The 13,980-nt window shown below is 42.9% G+C and overlaps 1 protein-coding gene across 5 annotated transcripts in view; it reads right to left on the bottom strand.

Moving 5' to 3' along the window:
• poln (polymerase (DNA directed) nu) overlaps window positions 1-13,980 on the bottom strand; it is a 97,207-nt gene that overhangs the window by 19,900 nt on the left and 63,327 nt on the right. For all 5 annotated transcript variants that reach the window (XM_048236793.1, XM_048236792.1, XM_048236790.1 and 2 more), the window contains 2 exons: window positions 10,240-10,322; window positions 7,097-7,228 (listed from right to left, as the gene is read on the bottom strand). In XM_048236793.1, coding sequence (XP_048092750.1) covers window positions 7,097-7,228; window positions 10,240-10,322 — 215 coding nt within the window. The remainder of the gene's footprint in view (window positions 1-7,096; window positions 7,229-10,239; window positions 10,323-13,980) is intronic.

A 13,980-nucleotide genomic window follows, 5' to 3' on the forward strand; every position in this document is an offset into this window, starting at 1 on the left:
AAAATAGTAATATTACATTACATTACATTACATTACATTTGGCTGACGCTTTTTTAGCCAAAGCGACTTACAACATGGTAAACAGTTTAAGTTTTAGAGTAATTCTCAACAATTTTAGGACAATTTAAAAACATTAGAGTGCAGTAAGAATAAGTGCGTGAGTGCTGTTTTTAACAGTTACTTGTCAGTTTAAGACGGCTGGTGAGTGCTAGGATCAGTAAGACTTGTTGTAAGTGTTGCTATGAGAGGAGATGTTCTCTAAAGAGCTGGGTCTTCAGGAGTTTTTTGAGAATGGAGAAGGATGTCCCTGCCCTTGTAGGAACTGGCAGTGTGTTCCACCAACGAGGAACAACAGATGAGAAAAGTTTGATTGGCTTGAGCGCACCGGGTGGTAGAGCTAGACGCCGTTTGAGGAGAGGAGCGAGCGGTCTGAAGGTAGTGTATGTCTGTATGAGGGCTTCAAGTGGGTGGGAGCAGAACCGAGACTACTTTGTAGGCAAGTGTTAGAGCCTTGAATTTGATGCGGGCCGCCATAGGTAGCCAGTGTAGCTGGATGAGCAGCGGGGGTAACATGTGCCCTTTTGGGTTGGTTGTAGACCAGGCGCGCCGCTCTTCTGGATCATCTGAAGTGGTTTCACTGCGCAGGCTGGGAGACCTGTCAGGAGGGCATTGCAGTAGTCGAGTCGTGAGATGACTATTGCCTGAACCAGAAGTTGGGTAGCATCTTGAGTCAAGTAAGTCCTGATTTTCCGTGATGTTGTAGAGTGCTAAACGGCATGACCGGGCGACTGAGGCAACATGATCTGAGAAGTTTAGTTGGTTGTCGAGAACAACTCCTAGATTTCTTGCAGTCCTGGTAGGTGAAACAGACAGGGAGTCAAATTTGATGTTGATGTCGTGGTGTATGGTAGGTTTAGCTGGGAGGACCAGCAGTTCAGTCTTTGAGAGGTTCAGCTGGAGGTGGTGTGCCTTCATCCATGTAGCTATGTCTGAGAGGCAATCCGAGATCCGTGCACTGAAACCAAGGGGGTCATCAGGTGGAAAGGACAGATAGAGCTGTATGTCGTCTGCATAGCAGTGGAATGAGAAGCCATGCGAACGGATAATCTGTCCCAAGGAGGTAGATTTGTAGATAGCAAAGAGAAGGGGGCCCAGCACTGAGCCCTGGGGACCCCTGTGGTGAGATGGTGAGGTGCAGATAGCTGACCAAGCCATGATAATGCTAAACGAGGCGCCCTGTGAGGTAGGATTCAAACCAGGAGAGAGCAGAGCCGGAGATTCCCATGTTAGCGAGTATAGGGAGAAGGATGCGGTGATTAAGGCAGTCGATAAGTCAAGCAGAATGAGTACTGATGACCGAAAGGTCAGCCTGGCTTTTTAAGGCTTCTGTTACAGACAGCAGAGCCAAGCTTTCGTAGAGTGGCCGCTTTTGAACCCAGACTGATTTGGATCCAGAAGGTTGTTCTGTGAAAGGAAGTCAGAGACCTGTTTGGAGACTGCTCGCTTCAATGCCTTTGGATAGGAAAGGCAGGAGTGAGACAGGGCGGTAGTTCTCGACTTGAGCAGGGTTGAGAGAAGCTTTCTTAAGTAACGGTGTTACTCGGGCCATTTTGAACGCTGTTGGAGGTTAGCGAGGCATTGATCACATGTGTGATAGCTGGAGCGATGGTCGGGCTGATGGACTGAAGTAGGCTCAGTAGGTATAGGGTCCAGCGAGCATGTGGTAGGACGGCTGCATGTCAGGAGTCTAGATACTTCACTCGAGAGAGGCGTGAATGCTGAAAAAGATGTTCCAGCAGTCCCTAGAGGTTGTAGGAGTGCGGTATCTGAGTCAGATGCGTTGAGTGGGCATGTAGAGAATTGACTGCTGATTGCCGCCACTTTGTTTGTAAAAAATGAGGCGAGGGTATCTGCAGTAAGGCTGGAGGCAGCTGAGGGTTGAGTAGCGATTTGAAGGTTGAGAAAAGTTTTGAAAGTGTCTGTAGCTGTTGATTTTGTCATTGTAGAAAGCCGTCTTAGCAGCAGTGATGCTGGCTGAGAAGGAGGTCAGGAGTCTGGTAGTTTTGAGGTCATCAGTTAGTTTGGTTTGTGCCATTTCCTCTCCGCTGCTCTGAGTTTGGTGCGCCACGATCGGAGGGTATCATTTAGCCATGGATGAGAGTGTTTGGATCGAGCTGGCCTTGTGGTAAGAGGGCACAGCTCGCCTAGACACGAGGTCAGTCTTGAGCAGAGCGAAGTCTGTGGCCTCATTAACCTCCAGAGAGGAGAAGGTGTTGAGTGGAGGTAAACTGGAGGCAACCACAGAGGAGAAGTGCGCTTGGAGACAGGTTCCGATGTGGGCGGGCGAACGTGACCATCGGCAGAGGAGCCGGGAGGCTGTTCTGTCAGGCTGACGTTGAACTGGATGAAGAAGTGGTCAGAAAGATGGAGAGGCGTCACCATGAGGGTGTCTGTGCTGCAGTTCCGAGTGAAGATCAAGTCAAGCTCTTTGCCAGCTTTGTGAGTCGGTGGGCTTTGAACCAGTTTGAGGTCAAAGGAGTGGATCAGGGCCAAAAAGTCCGCTGAGCCTGGGGCATCTAAGTGGATGTTCATATCACCGAGAACAAGAAGCGGACAGTCATGCTCAGGGATGGAGGACAGCAGAGTGTCAAGTTCGTCCATAAAGTCACCTAGTTGGCCTGGAGGGCGGTAGATGACCAGCACGTAGAGTTTTGCTGGGGCGATCACTGTGATGGCATGGAATTCGAATGAGACATATTTGTTTGAAGGCAGTAGCGGGGTGAATTTCCATTTGTTGGAGATCAGCAGGCCCGTCCCACCTCCTCGTCCAGATAGGCGAGGGGTGTGGGATAGTGTAAGGTTAGTGGAGAGTGCAGCCGGGGTGGCAGTGTTCTCTGGTTTGATCCAAGTCTCAGTGAGAGCAAGGAGTTCCAATGAAAGGTGGTTGGCATAGCCAGCTATGAAGTCCGTTTTGTTGACTGCGGATTGACAGTTCCACAAGCCCATGAAGAAGGAGGTTTCTGTTGGTAAGGACCGTTTAAGTTGCTGGAGGTTAAGGCGATTTCTGCCCCTTTTGGCATGATGCCGTTTTCTGCTATGGCCGGTGATAACAGATATGGTGGAATGGCACATTTTTGCCTTTGTCGGAGCCTGTGCTCGGTGAACTTGCACAGGTAAACTTGCTCATCTTGACCGCGTCCGTCTTAAACGAGGACGGCTGAAACGAGGGCTGCCGCTTACGCTGACACTTCAGCAACAGCCTCTATTGTTATGCTGACAGAATTGCATGCCGCTGTCCTCGTGTCTCACTAATGATGAATCAGCGTAGACCGCCCTCTGACATTCGCACAGCTTAGATTGTTCAAAAGGGTGTTAATTACTGTCAACTGAAAGTCCGCTCGCTCACACCGACCGAAACTCGCAGTTTCAAGTAGCCTCCTCCCTCAGCTGTTCCCAAACGCCCAGAGTCCAATTCTAAACAATTGGAGAGGATTGGCCAGTAATAGCCTATGTGTTCTTGCTTTCTCTCTCCCAACTCACTGCAGTTGTTATTAACAGTAATTTATCAGATTAGTAATTCACTTTATATTTTTTTTTTTTCTCTGAAATTTTAGGGAGGATGTTCCTCCCTTTCCTCAATGAAGGAGCCTCCTCTGGTGAATATGTACTTGAAGAAGAATGGAGATCCATTTATTTTCAGCACATGACCACATCAGGCCAGGGTTATTATAGTTAATGAAAACGAAGACTTCAACTAAAACTACACATTTATCCTGTTCTGTTTGAATTCTTGAGAGATACTGGCCTATTAAATAAAACCTTCAATGAAATAAATCTGATCTGACTTTCATTGCACTTTTTCCGGCATCTATAATCAAGACATTCTAGACAAGACAAGACAATACAAGTCAAGACAAACCTGAAAAACTAAAACCAGACATTTCTGTAAAATTCAAACTAAATTAAAACCACCTTTGCACTTGTAAAACTAGTGAAATCAGGAACCAAACTAAAAGACTAAATAAAAAAAAAACTAATGCAAATTTCAAAACAATAATAGCATTGGGCCACAGACACAGAGTAAACACCGTAGCTTTTGAGCAACTGTTTAACACAAACACTGGTTAAATGGTGGCTAGTTAGTGTGTGGGGCATAAATACACACTAACAGCAGGCAGATTACTGTGTTTATTTTCTCCTTCCGTCTTCTGAGTGAGGCTCAACGATGTTGGGTGCACATTCACTTAACACCTATCTGACAAACATATTGGGACATCTGGTCATCACATCTACAGGAACTTTTATAACATCTCCTTGTAAATCTTGGGGTTGGGGTGGGGTTGAGGACATGGATCTTTTTACTGAGCTCTTCAGAACGACCTATTTTTACCGTGAATGCCATTTTGTGTAAAGATTCCAGCTAAACCTCTGAGCAATATTTTGAGGAGAAAGATTACTTCTCAAAAGTTTTTTTTTTTGTGAGTGTTTGTAAATATTCCTGAAAACATTAGAGCTAAAGCAGGTACGTTTAAATTTGCTAACATAGGATCATATTCGCGAATTGGAACACACCTCTGCACTCGGTCCATCAGGGGTAGGCTCCAATAGCGAGTAAATTTACATAGACCCCCTTGGTAGTCCAACTTCACAGCAGAAATACTTACATGTACAGCCTGGTACAAAAAACTTATCAACTTATCAAAACAACTTTTGAACGATCTGTATAGTCTATGGTGAATGCAGACTGCATGATTAGGTGCTGGATTTATATACCTGTGGCAATCGGTCGGATGAATTCAGTGATTGATTGGTGTAAGTCTCCCAACACTTTCACCCATAGTGTAAATTACAGTGTATCGAGGCAATTTTACATATTTAAAATAATGTGGCATGTAAAACTGAGATTGTGTCAGCTTAATGATAAGTAAATAAAGGGATTGTGCCTAACCATGAAGTTCCCTCACAGGAAAAATAAAATTCTCTTGACTTGACGTTTGACTTGAGCTTAATGACAAGTAAATAAAGGGATTACTCAGTGGCTGATGTGATTTGTCATTTTTAACTGGGATAGACATAAGATTGGGGTTTGTTAGCATTAGAGTAATTGAAAGATTGGTGAAATCACTGGGTCTGTTCACAGTATCACTGTAATACACAGCTTATATGATGGCTGTATGATGTATTGAGTAAGCTACATAGCTTTATACAGCTTTACACAGAGATAAATTAAAACGAGGCTTACTCATATCTAACATAATGAGGGGTAGGTGATATAGGAGGTTGTTAAAAATCAAGAGTGAGAGAGGGGGATGAAAGTGAGAGAGGAAAAGAGAGAAACAGAAAAGGGATTGAGTGAGGAAGATAATGAAAGTGAGAAAAAGGTAAGTGAAATAAAGAGATAGTGAAAAGAGAGAGTGTAAGTAAAGAGATAGTGAAAAGAGAGAGTGTAAGTAAAGAGATGGTGAAAAGAGAGAGTGAAGTAAAGAGATAGTGAAAAGAGATAGTGAAGTAAAGAGATAGTGAAAAGAGAGAGTGTAAGTAAAGAGATAGTGAAAAGAGAGTGAAGTAAAGAGATAGTGAAAAGAGATAGTGAAAAGAGATAGTGAAAAGAGATAGTGAAAAAAAGAGAGAGTGTAAGTAAAGAGATAGTGAAAAGAGAGAGTGAAGTAAAGAGATAGTGAAAAGAGAGAGTGAAGTAAAGAGATAGTGAAAAGAGAGAGAGAAGTAAAGAGATAGTGAAAAGAGATAGTGAAGTAAAGAGATAGTGTAAGTAAAGAGATAGTGAAAAGAGAGAGTGTAAGTAAAGAGATAGTGAAAGAGATAGTGAAAAGAGAGAGTGTAAGTAAAGAGATAGTGAAAAAGAGATAAAAGAGATAGAAAAGAGTGTAAGAGAAAGAGATAGTGAAAAAGAGAAAAGAGAGAGTAAGTGAAAAGAGATAGTGAAAAGAGAGTGTAAGTAAAGAGATAGTGAAAAGAGATAGAGTGTAAGAGAAAGAGATAGTGAAGTAAAGAGATAGTAAGAAAAGAGATAGTGAAAAAGAAAAGAGATGAGTGAAAAAAGAGATAGTGAAAAAAGATAGGTAAGTAAAGAGATAGTCAAAAGAAATAGAGTAAGTAAAGAGATAGTGTAAGTAAAGAGATAGTGAAAAGAGATAGTGTAAGTAAAGAGATAGTGAAAAGAGATAGTGTAAGTAAAGAGATAGTAAAAAGAGAGAGTAAGTAAAGAGATAGTGAAAAAAGATAGTGAAGTAAAGAGATAGTGTAAGTAAAGAGATAGTGAAAAGAGATAGTGTAAGTAAAGACGTAGTGTAAGTAAAGAGATAGTGAAAAGAGATAGAGTAAGTAAAGAGATAGTGAAAAGAGAGAGTGAAGTAAAGAGATGGTGAAAAGAGAGCTCAAAGATAGTAAAAAGAGATAGAGGGTTGAAAAAGAGAGGGTCACAAAAATGTTATCACAGTTAAAGAGGCTAAGCTCTGAAGGTAGCACTTGGCGAGTTGTTGAGTGTGTGTGTGTGTGTGTGTGTGTGTGTGTGTGTGTGTGTGTGTGTGTGTGTGTGTATGGTTGTGTGTGTGTGTGTGTATGTGTGTGTGTGTGTGTGTGTGTGTGTGTGTGTGTGTGTGTGTGTGTGTGTGTGTGTGTGTAGGGGGCCAGACTCAGCGGGGATGTATTGAGTGTTGCTCTGGGACGCCTCAGCTCCAGAGCCATCAAACGCCTGCAGTTTGTCACTTTACTGCCAATGCAAGCACATCTCACCACCCTCTCCTGCCTCCCTCCTTACTTTAACTTTCTCTCTCAAACACACATTCTTTGTTACACACACACACACACACACACACACAGACAGACAGACGCAGCTTCGGCCAAATACTTTGTTTGAAAGTGTTTTATGTGTTTGTGTGTTCAACCTCACCCTCTATCCTCTCTCACAGACACACACACACATACACTCTCTCTCTTTTTTCTCCTTCTCTCTCTAACACACACATACACACACACACACACAGTGCTTAGAGCTTCTCTCTCTCACACACACACACACACACAAACACTGCTTAGAGCTTCTCACTCTTTTCTCTCTCTCCTCACACACACACACCTTGGCTGTGGCACTGCTGTATGGTTTTCTGGATGAAGGTCTGCACCTCCCTGTAGGTCTGCAGGAAGCTGTCCTGGAAACGGCTGGCCTGCTCTGCACTCACGCCCAAAATACCAGACAGACGCTCCCGCCCTGAGAGAAAGAGAGGGAGAGAGACGGAAGGAGAGATAGATAGTGAAACAAAATAAAGGCATAAGCATAAAAAAGGGGGACAACTGAGGACATGAGGTTAAGAACTGAGGGAAAAGAAAATATTTGTCAAGGGATGGGCTATGCAAAGATGCACTGTTTATTAAACATTTGCACGTGCAACAATGCACACATAATACACACACACACAGAAATATATTCAGAATGTTCCCATATGACAGCCAGTGCTTTCTGTAAGTTGACTCTGGTCTCGTTAGGGCTGTGATGAGGGGAAAATGGGGGGAACTCAGGAAGAGCAGAGGACTGCTCTAGGAGGCCCACATGCATTATGCATCCGCCAGTAAGTGCATTCGTCATCCATTATGAATGCTTGGGCCTGGCTATTACAGTGCAGAGCTGCTGATGACTCCTCACTGCAACACCTGATGGCCTGAAGTCTAAGCCAAATGAATTAAACTCTATAATACTTCAGTAAACGGTCATAAATAGCCTACTTTTTCACTAATAAACTACACCTCGTAACATTATCGTGAAAGCGGCAATGAGAGGGTTGCTGGTTGTTTTATTCATTGAGGTGAAAGTCCTTACGACATCATTAACACCTATGAGTATAAACGGTAATGTTCTGCAAAGCACAATGTCCATAACTTCAGTGAAAGAAACAAAGAAAATGCTTTAAATAAGCCATTTAGGTGTGAATTTAACTGTGGTGTACTTCAATGTTTACTTTTCAATATTGAACCAAATGTAACCCCGTTACCCAAAGGCCACAAGCATAGGTATGGCCTAAGCATCTCCCTACCCTCATCTTTTGACTTAAGCCATTAGGGGCTCTGGTGGTAAACACTTATACAGCTGGACAGAGACAGGGCAATTTGACATCACAATGACGAACTGGTTGAATTTCATTAAAAATTCTTTATGGGACAAACCTGACAAAAGGACCTAAAGAAACCTAGGAATAAAACTGCCACTGATGACAAATCACACGCACACTCCCCAATAGTCTCCATACTAATGTTAATATTCATTGTAATGTAATTTATTCTGTCTTGAGGCTGATTGTAGCCTTGTCTGGGTCAAGGAGCCGAGAGAGGGAGAGAGAGAGAGAAAGAGAGAGAAAGAGATGGGCTGTTAGACATACTGGAATAAGATGGACACAGAAGTGCAGAGGAAGGACAGAACAAGGCAAGAGAGAGACCGACACAACAGACAAGTAGGGCAGTGGAGCAGGGACATGCAAGAAGGAACTAGCAAAGGGCAGTGTGTCTATCTCTGTCTCTATCTCTATATGTGTGTGTGTGTGTGTGTGTGAGAGAGAGAGAGAGAGATTCTTTTTGGATGAGAAGCCCCAATTTCCAATTTTGTTCAAAATGTCTATGATATTTTTTAATACTTCAAAATAAGATTTGATAAATGAACAAAATCTGGTTTGGTTCCTAACGGGAGCTTTTCCTGCTGATTTTGTTTACCGTGCTCGGAGTTTGGTGCTGGGCTGGTGGGTGCCCTATTTCCGGCCAGTCGCTCGATACATCAACGGTTAGACCGAGAATTCTCGTTGTGAAATCAAAATTCCACTGGAGCTCCAAGCAGTTTTGTACAGGCAGATTTACAACACTGTTTACAGCTCTTCGAGTCACACTTATGGGTGTACACGTAAAAGGGAGAAAATAAGGCACGGGCGGAAATAGGTTCATTCACTTTTATTACATGCATTATCCCTCTCAAACTCGATCCCTCACTTATGCTCTCTCTCTCTCTCTTATTCACTCTCTTGGCCACCTTTACCACTTGCTTTACAAACACTTAATTCCCCCTATTCTATCTTCTGACCTATTTATGTATATGTCCACATATGAGCGACTGTGATTGTGTGTGTGTGTGTGTGTGTGTGTGTGTGTGTGTGTGTGTGTGTGTGTGCGCGAGCGCGCTCGTGTGTATCAACACCCTCCCCCAGCCATTCTGCCAGCTTGTCTTCAATGGCAAGTCTCCTTTTAGTATTCAGTAACCATGGAGATATTTCTCTCCTTTGGCCTGTACTATGCCGATCATACTTTCATGTCTCCCTCACTCTGTCTCTCTCTCTCTCTCTGTCTCTCTCTCTCTCTGTCTCTCTCTCTCTCTCTCTCTCTCTCTCTCTCGCACACACACACACACTTTCTCTTCCATTCATTCCCTCACCAATGGGTCATATAGCGTTATGCATAGCAACTTAACAAATCTTTCCGTCATGGACACCCAGCTCTTCTCCCTCTCCCCCACACACGTGCAACAGACACCAATCTTTACTTCGAAAAAGACACAATAAATACCCCCCCACACACAGACACTGAGACACACAGTCCTTTACCTCCTTCAAAGACAGCAAATGTCCCTGGCTGAGCCATGAGCTGGGGAACACAGTACGGAATTGTATAGAGGATGTATGGAACCCCAATTTCCAGTCCACACACATACACAAACCTGGCCATAAATAAACAGGGTGAAACACACACCCATTCAAACTGACCCAGATACATCTATATAGAGCACCATCTCTCTCTCTCTCCCTCTCACACTCACACACTCATACTAACGAGGTGACGGGGCCTAGCTGCTGCATGTCATAGTGGTCTCTACTGGCAACCAGTACTCAGGGAACGATCTGGAATCTCTTCTCTCATCAGACACTTCACAGGCCCGGAGAAATGGGGTCAGAATTCTGTTCTCTGCCTGCCTCTCTCTTCTTTTTTCTCTTTTTCTTTCATTATCCCTCCATCCATGCTTCTGCCCAGGCTACACATAGAAGATATCCCAACTGTGCCTGCATAGTTGTATTTACATGTTTCTGTGTTGATGTCTTATTATTGTGGAGCACTGACCTGGGTCAAATCTGGTTAAATGTATCTATAATAAAATGACAATGAATAATGAAAAAGTTCCCCGAAGATGAGGCCCACACAAGTCTAAGAGGTCATGTGACCATGTGCAGTGCATTGGGGGGGAAGGTTCACCTGCTCCATACACAACGGAGTAGACGATGCGCTTGGCATGCTCCCTGTCTTCTGAACTCACCGAGTCCTCCTTTATGCCCTTCCTGAAGACACACAGAGAGAGCGAGAGAGAGAGAGAGAGAGAGAGAGAGAGAGAGAGAGGGAGAGAGACATTATGTTATGAAGAGTCTTTCTGTCATTTCAGACTGTCAAGGGGTTGCTTTCCCACTTTCTTCTGGGGAAGGAAAACCTGAGTAAGTTCTCGACAACAACAGATCGCTACAGGGCAAGACGTATCAAAGAGTGAGTGAGTGAGTGAAGGAAAGGACAGAAAGTGAGAATGTGGTGTCTGTGTGTGTGTGTGTGCATGGTGTAGAGAGAGTGCTAAATTGGATCAGTGTTACAGACAACTGTGGCACCACTAATGTACAGTAAGTAGAGGTGATGCAAAACTGCTGAGGTAAACATGCACGCACACACCTTGCACCACACCCCACCCAGGTTATCACCTACACACACACACACACACACACACACACACACACACACACACAAACCCCTATAAGCATCGTAATCAATGTCCCTGAAACATTACTGGTGACTCAGTCAGGACAGCTTTTGGGATGCATTCATCAGATGAATTAATGGCTGTGACAATGCTGTACTTATTGGCAAGATGGATGTGCTTTAAGATGTCATGAACCCACCAGCTCTGCTCGCTCACTCACTCACTCACACACACACACACGCATACACACACACACACACACACACATGCAGGAAGGGAAGTATACTGTAAAAGAGATAGAGTGTGTGTGTATCAGGTTGTTTACAGATATAAGCAAGTACACAATTAAACAAGTAACAACTTTTTGACCATTTCGACCTTTTGACCACATACAATTAAATTAAAGACATAACTTATGATCGAAACACACACTTTCCAATTAAAGGTGCTCTAAGCGATGTTGGGTAACGTCACTTTTGTTGACGCTTAAACAAAACAGAGAGCTAGCTCGCTACTCCTTCTCCCTCCCTCCCATGCAATGGAAACATCTCATCGGTGATTGGCTTGAACGGTTTGTTATGTTTTTATGGTCTGTGGAGCCTGAGCCATCCACAGAGACCACATTTTTTTCCAGTGTATTCAGGGCACAGGCAGCTATATATTTCTCATAGCTCGATATATTCGCTGTATGTGACAAAACATGTTTTAGCTTAGAAACTGTGTAACATTTCTTAGAGCTGCTTTAAGCACATGGATGCCCAGTGTTAGAGAGTACATGATAAACGACTACTTGCATGGCCTATTTTGCAAGATCTGTTCTGAATCTGATTTTATGCCTACACAGTTGCACATTTTTAACAGTTTTGTATCAATTCGTGGTGCAGTAATATAGTATGTAATGGGGGTCAAGGTGAATGGTTGGGAGTGTTTTATAACAGCTTCAAACCTGATTCAGTCAATCATAATCAAAGATGATAAAATGGCTGCTTCAAGGTGAAAACACCAATCACAAACCCTGCCTTGCCCTTCCATTATATCAAATCAGATCATGTGCAGGTGGCATTGCATGGGACGGGTAGGGTGGACAGAGATAGCATCAAGGTGGCCCAAACCTTCTGCATATAAGAGGATGTCTTCACCAAAAGACTGTGGGCATGAGATCAATTCGCTGACTAACATGTGTGGGCCAGTTCTAGCCTACTACATTTGGGTGGGCTGGTAGAAATTTTGGGTGGGCAACACCCAACAGCAGTCAAATTGTATCAAAACTGACATAAACACAAAACACAGAAAAATCGATACAACCTAGCTTGAGTTTGTAAAGCCAATAGCCAGGGATAGGCAGTATTTCTGATACATGTATTTGAAATAAGTATTTCAAAAACAAAATAGTGTGTTGTCATTTGTATTTTGTTTTGTTGAAGAAAATGGCTTTCTATTTTGTATCAAAATACTTTATACCAGTAGGTGTGTATTTTTGTAGTTTAAAAATATTGGCAAATACTTTTGGTAAAACCAATAACCTACTTTTGTTGATGTGATGGCATCATAAAAGTGCAAAACAATGAATGCAGCCTCTGACTGGTGCTGACTTGTAATTTGCCCAGAGTTGTTGAGATCAGAACAATGAGATTCAGGATTATGATCCAGTGCAAGATGAGAAATTTGTCTGTTGCTCACATACACTCCCTCTTACCAACCTTATGTTTCTTGAGAACATTAATGATCAGTTTCTTGAGAACTTTAATCATCCGATTGGAACATATGGAACCGGTTATGTGGTTGCCCTGCAACATTACTCAACCTGGGCATGCATTGACGATGTCAGAGACTTGTCTCCACTTTGTACCGCTTGACAAGTTCAGTTGTGACTTTTTGAGTGCATCTCTGATACAGTATTTAAGCTATGAGATGTAACAGGCAGGTCAGCATATTGATCTGTTGACTGTTTGCAGGCTATGGCATGTCTCCTAGGCAGAGAAAAGCTGTTGCTCTCAAACATTGTCCACTTAATCAACAGAGTCAGTGTATTGATGAAGGAATAGATTAAATAGATAGATATGGAAGGTTTGCAAAGTGATATCATGGGCCTTTTAAAGGGAAACTATGCAGTTTTACTTAATTTACCTTAACAGCTTCGGAGTCAATGGAATGGTTATATGACTTTTTCCGGATTGAATGGTGGCCCGTTTGATAAGAATTTAGTGACATGTAGCCTACCTTTGTTACAACCTGACGCAGCCATTAAAAAGTGTGGTAGCCTACCGTTGTAACAGTAGCATAAGCATCATGTAACAGTGCTAAAATTGTGATAGCCTTGTTGTTAAACTGATTATTTCTTTCATGTCTGAAGCATTTTGTTGAGTGATCTTTGAAGTTGCTGTGGCTGTCCTAAGTTTAACTGGGTTTGATCAGGGCACAAAACTCATAATCCATAACTCGCAATCAGAACAACGTAACAATGGAGTTTCTCAGACATTCGTCATGGCAGAGCCAGCAAAAAGAAGCAGAAAGCGAGTAAATCGTTGTCGGAGGAACAGGGAAGGAGGAAACGGCAGACTGACTGAGCGAGGAGTATTGTAAAATATCTGCTCTGAAGCTGTAGGGGGAGCTCTGTAGAGAAAACTGTGAAGAAATTGCCAAAACTACATAGGGCCCCTTTAAAGAGAATTTTTAGTACTTTCAAAATACAAAAATACAGTATTTTATTTTGATACATGGTGTGGCTATGTATTTTATAGTTAATTTTGATACACTTAAAATTAGGATATTTTATATTTTATTTTAAAATACATTTTGATGTATTTTTGCCCATCCCTGCAGCAACTCGAGCTTGGTAGCACTGATTGTTTTTTGGGGGTTTTCTCGTACCAACAGCATTCAGTGACTGAGTGAGAAACAGAGATCCATAGGTCTACAGCTATGTACCAGCTAGCTACCATTACACTCAAGACCAACTCATCTACATTCAAGCTGGGTTTGAGACTGCACATTGCACAGATGCACAACTGAAAAAAAAACCTTTGACTTTTTGACTTTGTTTGGGTGGGCAAGACACAATGCTTAGGTGGGCTTAGCACACCCTGGCCCCTTCCTAGAGCCGGCCCTGGGTGAATTAATCAGCTGATGATGTGCAATATGTCATATCTTATTAATGGCAGATCAAGGAGCATGGGAGTCTTCCCCTACCCTTAATGTTATCAGTTCCATTTTTTACCCATCCAGGGGCAGTGTACACACATTCATACACACAC

This window comes from Alosa alosa, chromosome 24 (genome assembly GCF_017589495.1).
Source record: "Alosa alosa isolate M-15738 ecotype Scorff River chromosome 24, AALO_Geno_1.1, whole genome shotgun sequence".
Taxonomy (NCBI): Eukaryota; Metazoa; Chordata; class Actinopteri; order Clupeiformes; family Clupeidae; genus Alosa; species Alosa alosa.